Source organism: Gadus macrocephalus, chromosome 19, assembly GCF_031168955.1.
Source record: "Gadus macrocephalus chromosome 19, ASM3116895v1".
NCBI classification, from domain to species: Eukaryota; Metazoa; Chordata; class Actinopteri; order Gadiformes; family Gadidae; genus Gadus; species Gadus macrocephalus.
The window spans coordinates 11,013,471-11,026,910 of NC_082400.1; the positions used below are offsets into that span (position 1 = coordinate 11,013,471).

Sequence of the window (13,440 nt, forward strand, 5' to 3'; positions counted from 1 at the left end):
CCTGCACGCACATGCAACAAGCCACACATACACAGACACCTTCAGACACACACTCACACACATTGACACTGTCACAAGCTAACAAAATAGTAACAAACACGTCGGTGAAAGACATGTCTCTCTATTGAGAGAGTGCGCACGTAGACACAACGCCCGAGGCAGAAAACAGAGCTGGTGTAAAAATAAGAAAAAGTAATTTGAAAGGATACGTAAGCATGTCTATGCGTACAAATACACTCAAAGCCTCCACACTTTAACAAAGTCTTGGTCACACACACACACACACACACAAACACATACAGAAACGCACACCACACACACACACACACAAACAGACACACTCAGGGAAACACATTGAGTGTTAAAAAACTCCCTTTACCAAACAGATATAGCAAGCTGTCACTAGCATCTTGGCTAAAGTGTAGCATATTTTTTCTGGAGCGAAAAGGCCTAATTCCATACCTATTACATTGGTTAAGGTAGTTGAACTGCATAGACTTGAATGGACACACAAACACACACATATACACACACAAAAACACACACAGACAAACTCTCTCTCTCTCTCTCTCTCTCTCTCTCTCTCTCTCTCTCTCTCTCTCTCTCTCTCTCTCTCTCTCTCTCTCTCTCTCTCTCTCTCTCTCTCTCTCTCTCTCTCTCTCTCTCTCACCCACAAACACACACGTGTGTGTGCCGTGACCGTGAGTCGGTTCTCATACCCCCAGCTGTGACCTGGTTAGCATTTAGCCGGCTGTTTAAAACCTCAGTCGCTCAGACAGGACATTACACACACAAAAACACACACACACACACACACACACACACACACACACACACACACACACACACACACACACACACACACACACACACACACACACACACACACACACACACACACAAACAGGTACACACGTACAGACACACCAGTGGCCACGACGGAGGCTAATTGAATGGCCGCGGCGGGGTCTTTATTCCGTCGACGGAGCGCTATGAATATCTGTGTTTCATTTAGCGAGCCACGGCGGTTATACCGTGTGAATGGCGTGCGCAAGCACGAGCGTGGGAAAGAGCCGCGGACGGTGTCGGAATATTTACCTGCACAAGCTTTTTATGGAGCGCAGCGCGAGGGAGGGAATGGGTTTGTAAGCGAGCGTTGGAAATGGGATGTATTCAAAAACATGAGCCTGCTGCTACGTGTGTGTGGGTAGCAGGTAGCACACACTGGCGTATACCTGTATAGACTTTATCCAAGGGTCTGTGTGTGTGTGTGTGTGTGTGTGTGTGTGTGTGTGTGTGTGTGTGTGTGTGTGTGTGTGTGTGTGTGTGTGTGTGTGTGAGGGAAACAGAGTGTGTGTGCACGTGCACGTGGTTTCGAATGGGGTTGTGTTCTCATTGCCAAGGAAAGGGTTAATGTGGCTAGTTTGGCCCTAAGATTGTCCCCTGGGTGTAGAGTATGTGTATTGTGCTTATAATTATATTGCTTTGCATTCACAGACAATGTGTGTACACATTAAGTGTGTGTGTACGTGTGTGTGCATGTGTGTGTGCGTGTGTCAGTGTGAACGTGTGTGCGCACATGCCCACAATCATTTATATGCGTTTCGCAACACTGCCATTTAGTGTGGACAGACATGTGTGGTGAAATACACAAACACACAAAACAGCCAGGCTAAACATAATTTTTCCTAACATTTCTAATATGGCTCATTTTCGGCTATCAAAACACACATGAAAAGAGAGTCAACGCTGTCAACAAGCGAGCATGGATGTGGAACCATCGTTTTCATTCTCAATATGTCAAGGTTGGGGTGTGTTCCAACAGAGAGGAGGGAGAGAGCGAGTGAGAGGGGGGAGTAAGGGAGGAATAGAGAGAGAGAGAGAGAGAGAGAGAGAGAGAGAGAGAGAGAGAGAGAGAGAGAGAGAGAGAGAGAGAGAGAGAGAGAGAGAGAGAGAGAGAGAGAGAGAGAGAGAGAGAGAGAGAGAGAGAGAGAGAGACAGAGAGGGAGAGGGTAAGGAGTGTCATTCTCCATCCGCGGCTCTCCAGAGAATCCCATCATAAAACGCCAGAGCACAAAGAGCTCAGCCAACGATTGGAACAGAGGGACCTTTGATCTGAACCTGGATACCAACGAGGCAACAGCACCATCTAGCAGGCCAGTGTTGGAACTGCATCCTCCCATCGACCAAGTCAAAACCCGTCTGTAGCATGAAATATGGAGATTGTAATTCCTCCATATGTTATTGATAAATGAAAACGTTGGATAGTCCACAATACTGTTCTTATTCCTGTGTGTAATCTAAATACAATCCCCTGCTTTAAAGAGGGATAATCGATGGCTCTGTTCAACAAACATACATGAGTGTGTCACAAATCCAGGATACTCTGGCAACATTAATAACACACACGCACACACGCACACACGCACAAGCACACGAGCGCACCACAAACAGACACATCTTCCCGTGCATACACACCCACACTCACTCACACACAATCAGGCTAATTAGAATTGGTCCTTTCTCTTCTTTCCTTTTTATGCTGCATTTCATCTTAATTCCCGCCAAGTAGCCATGTGTAAGATGGAGGAAGGGATGGGGGGAGGAGAGGGAGAGGGAAAGGATTTTTTTCAAAGTGACAGAGTAAAATAACACTCATTTAAATAATAAGCACCAAGCCACTGTGTATTTGTGTGTGTGTGTGTGTGTGTGTGTGTGTGTGTGTGTGTGTGTGTGTGTGTGTGTGTGTGTGTGTGTGTGTGTGTGTGTGTGTGTGTGTGTGTGTGTGTGTGTGTGTGTGTGTGTGTGTGTGTGTGTGTGTGTGTGTGTGTGTGTGTGTGTGTGTGCCTGTCTGTCTGTGTGTTTCTGTGTGTGTTAGTGTTAACAAAAGCAGAGTATACTAGTATAACAACAATAAAAATAGGCCTCGCGGCAAGTATTTAAAATATCATTTAAAAACCGAGGGGCTGATCTGTAATTTCAGAGCGGATACCGTATCAGACACGCGGCTTGTCACTAGGGTTTATAATCTCTGCTATACGCGCGGAAAACACACCAACGTCTGCACTCACACATAGTCTGCTGCTGGCGGTGGTGGAGAGACAGAGACATGGAGGGAGGGAGAGAGAGAGGTGGGGATGGGGGGAGAGAGGGAGAACAGAGAGGATTTGACTGTTTACTATTTAGTCATATATCAGGCCCTTCTATCCAAAGGGACATACAGCGTGTTCAGATACAGGCTGTTGTGGAGCAGCTATTGGGGTTAAGGGTGTCAGACTCAAGGATACCTACAGGTTGGTCCGCGATAGCATATTTGTGGACTGTTTATTTGTCTCCCCCCCCCCCCCCCGTCTTGTTTGAATAATACGGATAGTTCAGGGAAGTGAGGGAGTTGCAGTTTGGATGCTGTAAATATGTATATAGAAAAATATACATTTTAGATTTCACACATACTGTATACATACTGCTTGATACACTACTACAAAGTCTGCCCTGACCAAAACATTATCAAAACACTGTATTCTGAAAATAACTGAAACACATGAAAGACATTCCTCACAATAAGAACGCTAGAGTTAGCACTAGTTGGAAGGACAAAAAGTTAGGTGATTCTGAATCTGAATATATTTGTATATATACATATATATATATGCTTGTCACACATATATATATATATATGCTTGTCACACACACACACACACATATACATATATATATGCGTGTGAACAGTATATACATGAAAGGACAGCTTTGACAGACAGACTGACTGACACAGAGGAAGACGGCAGCCCTGCAACATGAAAGAGAGAGGGAATTGGGGAAATTATGAGTGAGTGAGAGTCTTCCGGACACACACACGGGCAGACACACACACACACACACACACACACACACACACACACACACACACACACACACACACACACACACACACACACACACACACACACACACACACACACACACACACACATTGGGTTTTGGTTAGTGGTGTGGTCTAGGCAGGAAAGGGCTGGGGCCAACACACACAGCAGGACACAGACCCAGGTCAGCTCAGTGAGCGCTAACACACACACACACACACACACACACACACACACACACACACACACACACACACACACACACACACACACACACACACACACACACACACACACACACACACACACGTGGCATCCTTACCCACCTATCCTGTTGCAGCAGGGGGTCAGGCCCAACCTGAAACCAACCAGCCTCAAACATACACACACACACACACATACACACACAGAAAAACACACACATGCTCTTACACCACAAACGGAGGTAGGGAGTGAGCTGAGCGACAGTGAGAGAGGAGTGTGTGTGTGTGTGTGTGTGTGTGTGTGTGTGTGTGTGTGTGTGTGTGTGTGTGTGTGTGTGTGTGTGTGTGTGTGTGTGTGTGTGTGTGTGTGATGAAACTTAGGTTGACGCGCCGTCCCGGGACACTGGCAGGGTCCTCTGAGGTGGGGCCAAGCCATCTATCATGCAGCCGCCCTACCGAAACCCAAGACCACAGGAGTCAGGGATCACACCTGCACGCGCAGCACACACACACACACACATGCACGCAAGCTCGCCTGCAGCCATGCACGTTTCAACGCGAGACCACAAATCCAGTGTTTCAACAGATTTTTCAAAAAGCAAGACGCATGTATTGATATGGTATAGACACACTCTCTCACACACACACACGCGCGCGTATACGTAAAGCGAGTCGCTTCTATTGATGGACCTCCATTTCTAGGTTACTAACTATACCCAAACGTTGCGTCCCCTCCTTCACTACTAGGAATGATGCTCTCATACTCCCCGTCTCTCTGTCATTCTGTCACTCTCTCATTCCCCGTCTCTGTCTCTCTCCCCATCTCTCTTTCATATTCAAATTCAAAGAGCTTCATCGGAACATGTAACACAAACATTTACATTGCCGAACCATTCCAAAATGATGTAAGTGACGAATAACTGTATCGTACCGGTGATGCATGAACAATAAAGCATATCCAGAGGAGAAGGTAAATGTGCCATAAAAAGGTATTCACATACAAAGGTATCTCTCTTCCCCATCCCTCTCTCATGCTCTCTCTCTATACATATGTAAATTGCATTTCGATAGTTTAATATCCACTATGTTAGGTTAATGTTTTTTGTTGTTGAATGGGCACTTATCTGGTGAAAAACGTTTCCTTCCCACGGCTATCCTTCACTTGTATCTGCTCACTCACTCAGCGGCATTCACTTTGGACATACAGTATAGATTGTGTGGATGTGGAGTGGGGGGGAGGTAGGGCGACTTGCTATCCATCCTGGACCCTACGTTACCACGGCGATTGGTTAAGGAAGAGGATGAGAGACTAAAGAGGCAGAAGGGGCGGACCAAGGGTGGAGGGGTGGGGCCCGAGTGAATCGGAACGGAGGGAATCGATCGCCAAACCCATCCTCCTCCCTCCAGACAGACACACACACACACACACACACACACACACACACACACTCACACACACACACACACACACACACATCTCGTATCTCATCGCCAGGTGCCACAAGAGGCCAGGCCCGTCTAAACGATGGTGACCTTGTACGACATAAATAGTCGGGAAAGTCTACGGTGGAGATAGCATTGTGTTATAGCTGTGTGTTTGTGTGTGTATGTGCATGTGTGTGGGTGTGAGTGTTTTGGGGGGGCATTAAGATAAGGGGTTGAATGAGATAATGCTCTTCCATTGATGCTTCAGAAAACGTGTTACACACACACACACACACACTAACACACTCTCAGACACACAGACAGACACATGGATGTATACAGATGGTCACCGTGGGAACCAGACTTAAGTTGGCCCTTCCCCTCCCTTTCTCTCCTTGTCTTTCTTTTATTTCCTACTGTCCTTCCTCATCTCCCCTCTGTCAAGTAGGGAGAGAAAGGAATAGAGAGATAGACGGAGAGAGATTGCTTTATAAGGCAAAGAGGGAGATAACTTCGAGAGACAGATAGCGAGAGGATGAGAGAGAGAGCTGTAGAGAAAGATTGCTTGAAGTTGTAGAATTAAATCTAATATATAGGATATATATCTATATATTAGACACTGGGCACATACGGACAACATGCCTTGTCTCTCGTATAGGATACGAGAGACAAGGCATGTTGTCCGTATGTGCCCAGTGCCCAGTGCCTTTTGTTTTGGCTGAAAGTCAAACACCCTGGCGACACCTTATCCGTCCCCTGGGTAGTATGTTAAATGTGTGTAGAACACATTCATTCCTAATCTACAGGAGATAACATAGACACAGTGTCTCTCTGTCTCCCGGACGGCCAGCTCACCCCCAGCCAAAAGCTGGTCCCTACACGCACCGAGCGTAAGAAGAAGAATTTCAAACTCTCCAAAGAACATTTGTTTTCCCACATAATCCAACATCCTTCCCCACCTCCATCCCGGGCGTCAGGGAAAAAATAAAAAAATGTCGGAATCGTGAAATTCATCATCCCACACCGCCCGCCCCGCCCATACCGCCGCGCTCTGGCATCGTTGGGCCGCGCCTGCGAGGGGGGGGTGAGAGGCTGTGCTCTGAGCTCGCTTATCAGGGGCTGGCATCGTTGTAATTTCAGTGTTCAGATGCAATCGCATTGCCTCCCTCCCGTCCTCTCCCCCCCTCCCTCCCCCCCCCCCCCTCAGGAGTAAACAACAACAAGCGCAAATACAATAGACAAACAAGGCCTGCAGGACATGTGTGAGCACGTGCACATGGACACACACTCTCACTCACCCATGTAGGTGCACACACATATTACATGAATGAAATGCAGAACATGTTATTCATGCACACATACACACGCTAACATATAAACCACACATTATTCAGACATTTCGTGTAATTATTTGTAGGTTTATATGTATAAATGAGGGGTTATCTTGAGAGTAGCAACGATAAAATATAAGCCTAGTGGACTTGCGAAACAGAGCCTTTCATCATTATAAAGTTCAGAAGATATATGAATGAAGATATATATGGTTCAATTTTCAATATTAAACAAATGCCCTTTGGCTGCAGCTATTTCTGCTGGAAACTCAGAATTCCATATCAGGCTTATTTGTTATCAGACGGCGCCCTCTGGTGGTCATACACTGCATTGTGGTGGAGCGCCACAAAAGATAGAACAAGGGGAACAACATTCTGAAGAACCCAGCTGAGCCATGTTACTCCGATTATTTTCCTGTTATCGAACCAACAGGACTACTACAACACTCCATGCTAAAGATAAGGAGGCCTAACGCTAGGTATAATTTATTTTGCACAGCCTAGCTTACGTTTTGGGAGATTTTATTCAATCAAGCAAACTAGTTGCAGGTTACATTCAACTTTCATATAAACTGCCTGCAAGGTCGGTCCACCAAAGCAATACAGTAGGAACAGTTCTGAAGAATTGATCTGAAATTCTGATCAGAAACACGTTGGTTGCCATGACCACCAGGGTCAAGCATCCGTGGGTAAACTGCGAGGATGGACCGAAATCAAATGAGCCGTAAGCTTCAGGCCTTCTTCTGCCCAAATATATACATAGGCCTACTATACATGTATACATATATTTGATGTATTTACTTGTGATAAACTCACCAGTGATGCATGAACAGATGTTTCAAATGTTGTCTCAACTCTTCCAGTGAGTGACTCATCTTCTTCATCTGGTACAGCTTGAGTCCGGGTCCATCGTCTAAAAATGAAACTTATTTAATATCTCTGGATAATATTGACTAGTACTATGCTCCCTTTGCTCAGTTAATGAGTTACCTAACGTAAGTGAGTGAACTAAACTGCCGCTGACTGGTAAACATGATAGGAGGAATTCTGACCATGACTTAGTTTACGTCCACTTGTGTTTATTCGTTCGACTGTTAGTTCGGTTTGGCATTAAATAATATAACTAAAAATGTTTCAAATGTAAATTAAACATGTCAGGGTATGATATGTCTTACCGCGTTCATTTGAAATGGGGACCCGAGTTTCTCCTCTTCAGCTGACCAAGAACAAGCTGCAAAACTTTGGCAGTTCATATTATCTATATATTGGGGGCATATGCCATTATATGTTAATCCCAAAATAAAAACTTGCAAATTCTTAAATAGATCAAAAGTCAACAGGCTATAGCATTAAGTTCAGAACTAAAAACCAAACACAACACCCTCTCGGGCAAACTTTTATTTTTCCCCAGCTGCTAGTCATTGAAATCAATATCCCACAAATGCCAATCATCCACTAGCTCCAAACCACCAGCTTGCCAGTAATACCATCCGAAACATTTTGGAATTCAACTGATGAAATCAGAGTTAAAATCGTTGGTCAAGCATCACTACTCGGTAGCATCTTGGTCATAGGTATATTTATTGTCAGGACAACACAGACGGGACAGGTAAAGAGACAATTGTTCTCTGTAAGAGGTTTATTATTATTTTTTTCTATATATTTTACAAATAGAAACACGAATGTTCAGATGCTTTATGACGAGAGCTTTTCCGGCAGCGCTGAACAGCACGTAAAGCAGAAGGACTAACTGCCCGAGTTGGAACAACGGTCGGGCCGGTTTATCTGAAAAAAGAAAAGAAAGAAAGCAGGATGAATGAAGGAACATAGCGCAAAGCAAACCAAGACCCTAGATGCCAACAAACAACTACAAATGGACTACAACTTTGGGAGTTCCTTGTAAGCATCTAGTTTTAGCATCAACTAGAGACAGGGAGGGGTCCATTCGTATTAGAGTGGGAACACTACAGGCTTCCACAGTCTCTAGAGGGTGGGATCACGTCGTTAGATCTGCGACGCTATTAAACATTGGGGGGGGGGGTGCAAGTGGACTCCCGCAGGAGGTTACCTCTGATGTGAACACACATCAGGTCCTGGGTTCAGCAGATGTTAAGGGGAGGAGCAGATTTAGTTTCAGAATTGAGGGTTAAATAGTGTAGCACACATGCATGACGAACGAGAGATAATTTGAGACTTGTTTTTTTTTGTGCTTACAAAGACTGCTAATGAAAATAAAATACCTTGTTAGTATTGAGGATACATTCAGAAATTGTTGCAGTAAAATCAAGTCAATGAACAATAAATTAAAGGGCCCCTATTTGATTAGCCACCTAAAGCCATTGTAAAATCTTGACGGTGCAGTGACATCACAAGCAGGATCGTCCACACATATTTATAATGGATAAATAAGTCGACCAGCCCATCCAGTGGACTGTACCAACTAGTCGACTCATCCATTCCATCATACATCTAGGTGGACAATCCCACTTGTGATGTCACCATGTCACACAGCAGGGTGGATTTCTGGGAAACTAGGAGCCCTGTAAAACACTGAACAGGCCGCTCACTCACAGGGCAGCCGCTCCGGAGATGATCTCAATGAGCTCCTTGGTGATGACGGCCTGTCTGGTGCGGTTGAAGGTCAAGGTCAGCTTGTCAATCATCTCGGCTAGGGGAGGGGGAGCAGAAGGACAACTTTTAACCAGACGTACACAGCAAGTCGCCCTGGGCGGGGGTTTGACGGTTCTTGGCCGATGACGCGGATTGAGATTCTCCTTGCATTCTTACTAAAACGCCATCAAATTAGAAAATAAGGAGGATGAAACCACCTAAATCTTTTGACTTTTGTCAAAAAGTTGAATAATACATCACCCACCAGCCAAATGTACTTCGTTGCGAAACCAAACATTCCTAGTGAGATTCCCTCCTCCTTTGACATCATACATACACACCTTTTGTTTTGGCTGAAGGTCAAAAACCCAGGCGACACTATATCCATCTAGTTTAGTATAAAGTTACCCGTTGAGGAGTCTGGATTGCGAGGGACTTGATATCAACAGTTACATCATCTCCCGTCGGTAATTCGGACTAACTGCTTTCTTCATATTTTCAGCTCCATTAGAGTAGCATTATTTGGTGTTGTAGTCGAGTCGTCTAAACCTCAATATAACTAACATTTTTACAACTCTTGGCAGTTTCGCAAGATTGCTTTTCACTCTCGTCAGAGTGGGGAAGCTGGCGCACGGGATTGTGTGACATCTTGACCAACGAAGACGCTATGCTGCCTTCTCAACCTGCGTAAGCCGAGCTACCTCCACAGGGGAACCTTTTGGAAATATTAAATTGAGACATGACTTGATGCCCCTGAACTCTGCGTGAATAGGCTGCATTCTATCAGTTTGAGACCGACGAGAGTGCAATCTGAGGGCGTGGCGTCAGGGGCTCGAGGGGGCTGTCTTACAGGCGTTCTTGCTGGCGCTGTCCATGGCGGTCATCCTGGCGCTCTGCTCGCTGGTGGTGGACTCCTTCATGCCGTAGTAGATGAGGTTGACCAGGGCAAACTCCTGGTAGTTCCTCAGCACATCGGCGTCGATGTCGTCGTAGACCCCCATGCTCTCTGTCGGATGGAGGGTCAAAAGGTCAAAGGTCGGCACGACGAGGGGAAATGAACCTGCTTCTTCGTAGCACACTGAAATGATTGATGGGTGCCATACCTGCATTGGCCACGGTCTCGTTGGAGAAGACAGGCCTGTTCTCGGCCTTGTAGGAGATGACAGACCTGCGTGAGGAAGAAGAGAGCGTCGATATATTGTAGCGGACAACACTAAATCAGACAAGCTCCGAGTAGGCTATGTCAGATAGAGAAACACAATTCCACCATGAGCCCCTCTTAAAAAAGGACCAGGTGATTTTCCACTACCAAAGTAGTGGAAAATTATTAGAATTACCAAGATCTCAGCCAGCTTGTGTATTGCATGGGGTTTGTTTCTAAAGTGCGGATCATGGCTTGTTCGTCTACCACAAGAACCTCCAACACCTGAGAGAACCTCCCACCTCTAGCTAGCTAATAAGCACACACACACACACACACACTTGTCTGGCCTCTCCCGGGCCAACCACAGAAGAGACTTTGTGACTTACAAGGAACCTATTCTGGTTTAAAAGTAATTTTTTGGATTGATCAAGGTCCACATCTGGATTGAAATGCACAGTCCTAAAAAGTATGGATAAAATGTAAATATGGCCTCATAGGATTACCCGGTCTGGCAGTTTTGGGTTCCCGGATAAATTCAATCAAGCATTCTGGCTGTACCCCCTAAAATCTGTTTGTGACGAGTTGAGACAGCGAGGCCTGAGAGCACTACATCCTCTAAATAACTACAAAAACTGTTCCAGACGTACGCCAGAAGGCACATTGTAAATCTTGATAGTGGGCAGGCTGCCTACCTAAATTTGTTGAAGATGACGGAGCCCTGGTCAAACTCGTAGCCGGAGTTGAGCACCTCGCCGGCGATGATGGAGGCATCCGCGAAGGTGGGGGGCTTACGGCCCACCTCCTTGCAGGTCATCAGGATGTGCTTCCCGTGAGTCCTGGGGGAGAAAGAGCAGCCATGGGTATGAGGAATATTAACATTTACAACAATTTAGAACATTTTATCATAGGAAACAACAAAAATACACGTTCAACCGGTTACTCGTTAATGTAAAAAGTTTTGCATCTTTCTTCAAAGGGATTCATTGAATCTTCGACAAGATCATGACGTGGAAACACACAAATCTACAAGCACCACTGATCCGCACAATGTTTGTCACAAACAGGTAGATCCAACAGCTGCATGACTCCACCAATCAAGCACTTAAAGCGTTAGTCCTCATTAAAATTGACAGCTAACCTAGCCAATCAGTGCAGCTTCTCAGAACGTTTTATACAAGGTCAAATATAAATAGGGACACGGTACCTGTGCAGAATTGCTCTCAGCTTGTCCCCAATGTTCACCACCATGACGTCCGTGCCATTGCCGGCGATGATGCCGATCTGGGCCTTGATGGCCTTGGCCACGCCAGAGTGGATGGCTCCGCAGAGCCCACGGTCGGACGACACACCGATGATCAGGTGCTTGGCGACCTTCTCCTCGGGGGCCTTGATCTCGGCCTTCTCGTACAGGGCTGAGGGTCAGACGTAACGTTCAGACAGGTGCTACGGAATCGACATTTTCTAAATATCTAGTCTCTGCATTGTTTCTAAAGCGACTCCGCCCTTTTAATGGACATGAAAGGTCTACGACGGTGTCTTGTTTCTGTGCGGGGGGGGCAAGCAATATCCTATTCCCATCATCTTCCACGCACTCTTGAGTTTTCCCACGTATTACCATGAATGGAAAGAAGTAACACATAAGGAAGACAGCTAGGAAAACCATACACTACACAGGTAATGCACACAAATGGTGGAATCCATCGTTTAAAAATTACAACAAAAAAAAAGGACTGATGACCCATTCAGGGGATTATAAAGAGGTTATCCAGCGTGTATTTGTCATTACCCAGGGCGCTGGTGCCATAGACGCGAGCAGGCTTCAGCTGCCTCTCAGCACGAGCGTACTTGGCAGCAGCCACCATCTTCATGGACTTGGTGATTTTCTGGATGTTCTTGATGGACTTCAACCTAATGGTGACTAGAATAAGAGTAAGAAAATAATTGACCACACACAAACACTGGAGATTCTCAAATTAACGGATGCAAAGGTAGACATGCATTTACAAGTCAATATAAAAGGGAATAAAGCAATGATTGTTGAACTGCATTAGAGAACTTGATTTAAAAAAAATAAAAGTTGAAGCTGCACTTACTGTCCTTCAAGGTGACCATGTTCCTGACCTGCCCACTGCAAGAGCAAAACACTGCATTAGTCCTCCGTTGACCCGAGTCACAGCCAGTATATTAAAACATAATATGCATACGAGTGCATTGTTTCGAATGTCAAATATATTTCTGCTTTGTGATAATTGATTAACGTCTTGAAACCGCACCGGCTACATCGTTAGCATTTTGGTTCACAAACTAAGAATAGGGGTCGTTCATTTTCCATGAGGCGAAATGTAAACTCGTTCGTATAGCTAACATATCAACGATGTGGATGAGGGTCTTTGGAGGGGATCAAACGCGAAACACAGTATCATAACCTTAGTGGGAAGAAATGTCAACTGTGCTAGCTTAGCTTAGCTATGTAGCTGAACTTGGACCATTCAATGGGCTCTGAACTGCTGTCAGCAGCACAAGCCGCGGCCTGTGGCTTAGCACGCCCTTGCAGTCAGAAAACACGGGTAATCTCGAATAAAGCAATGCTGTTTGGCATACACATGGTAGGAAAAGCTGGAGACAAATTAAACATTGAGAGCGTACTGGCTTTAAGTTAAAATATAAACATTACCATTGTGGCTGGAACACCAACGCGCTGGTCCTGGCGAACATGGTTACTGCTATGAAGGTCAGACACGCAGGACTGCGCAGGCGCATGTGAGTAGCGAAATTGAAGGGGGTCTCGCGTGGTTTTGAACGAGCGACCGTGACGACATCCACTTCAGACCGGAAGTTGTGTGATCTGAAATCCAAACGCAAAC

At 45.6% G+C, this 13,440-nt stretch overlaps 1 protein-coding gene across 4 annotated transcripts in view; it reads right to left on the reverse strand.

The window, feature by feature from the left end:
* atp5f1c (ATP synthase F1 subunit gamma) overlaps positions 1–13,395 on the reverse strand; it is a 341,300-nt gene extending 327,905 nt beyond the window's left edge. Inside the window, exons 1-10 of one of the 4 annotated variants that reach the window (XM_060038379.1) lie at positions 13,251–13,395; positions 12,670–12,704; positions 12,363–12,494; positions 11,781–11,988; positions 11,269–11,412; positions 10,536–10,600; positions 10,283–10,438; positions 9,394–9,490; positions 8,891–8,915; positions 8,385–8,607 (exon numbers count right to left, since the gene is read on the reverse strand). In XM_060038379.1, the coding sequence (XP_059894362.1) occupies positions 8,909–8,915; positions 9,394–9,490; positions 10,283–10,438; positions 10,536–10,600; positions 11,269–11,412; positions 11,781–11,988; positions 12,363–12,494; positions 12,670–12,704; positions 13,251–13,336 (930 nt within the window). In that variant the 5' untranslated portion in view covers positions 13,337–13,395 and the 3' untranslated portion in view covers positions 8,385–8,607; positions 8,891–8,908. Of the gene's footprint in view, positions 1–8,384; positions 8,608–8,890; positions 8,916–9,389; positions 9,491–10,282; positions 10,439–10,535; positions 10,601–11,268; positions 11,413–11,780; positions 11,989–12,362; positions 12,495–12,669; positions 12,705–13,250 lie in introns of those variants that run through there. The other 3 variants (XM_060038380.1, XM_060038381.1, XM_060038382.1) reach the window with 3 other exon arrangements.
* Between the last annotated feature and the right edge of the window lie 45 nt (positions 13,396–13,440).